At 70.2% G+C, this 759-nt stretch overlaps 1 protein-coding gene across 1 annotated transcript in view; it reads left to right on the forward strand.

Moving 5' to 3' along the window:
- KCNT1 (potassium sodium-activated channel subfamily T member 1) overlaps window positions 1-759 on the forward strand; it is a 51,732-nt gene that overhangs the window by 44,077 nt on the left and 6,896 nt on the right. Inside the window, exons 27-28 of the mRNA XM_027766279.1 lie at window positions 64-84; window positions 644-753. Coding sequence (XP_027622080.1) covers window positions 64-84; window positions 644-753 — 131 coding nt within the window. The remainder of the gene's footprint in view (window positions 1-63; window positions 85-643; window positions 754-759) is intronic.

Raw genomic sequence — 759 nt, forward strand, 5'->3', positions numbered from 1 at the left:
CGGAGGCCACCCCAGGGAGGCGGGCAGCCGCGCGCAGGTCCAGACGGCTGGTCTCCTTTGCAGCCCCACGACCTGAGAGCCCAGGTGAGCACCCCACACGGAGCCCGCGCAGCGCTGTCCAACCGTGTTGCACCTTCTCGCAGACACTCCTGCCAGAGTGCCCGGGCCCCGGGACACAGGCAGGGAGCATGTCCCCATGACGTGTCAGCCATGGGGCAGCTCAATGGGGTCTTGGTGGTTTCCCTCTCCTGGACAGGTGGGGAAACTGAGGCCTGAGGCTCACCGTGGCTTCAGAGCCCCGCCCCCCCCCCCCCCCCCCCGTGCCCCCCACAGGCCCCAGTGCTCCACAAACCCCAGGCTCTGCACACTCCCCCAGCCCCCACGGGAGATGCACGGGAGCCCCGTGCTACCTGCAGATGGGGTACCAAGCACAGGAGGGGCTCCAGCCAGGCTACCAGAACCTTGGCCACCGAGGAGGCAGCGGGGCAGGGTGGCCATCTCTGCATCAGACCTGTGGTTGGGGCTGCAGAAGGAGCACCCAGGCCTTGCCACAGACCCCCAGGAAGGCACGGCCCTAGCCCCAGCCCCCTCGCCTCCCTTCACTCCGGCCCTACCAGGCCGGCCCACGCCCTGCTCCTCGCAGTCGCAGATCTCAGTGAGCATGGAGGACTGCGAGGACACGCGGGAAGTGCGAGGGACCTGGGGCGCACGAGCGGGCCCTGGCGGCAGCAGCAGCAGCAGCGGCGCTCACGGCCGCCC

Source organism: Tupaia chinensis, unplaced genomic scaffold, assembly GCF_000334495.1.
Source record: "Tupaia chinensis unplaced genomic scaffold, TupChi_1.0 Scaffold142100_1, whole genome shotgun sequence".
Lineage (NCBI taxonomy): Eukaryota > Metazoa > Chordata > Mammalia > Scandentia > Tupaiidae > Tupaia > Tupaia belangeri.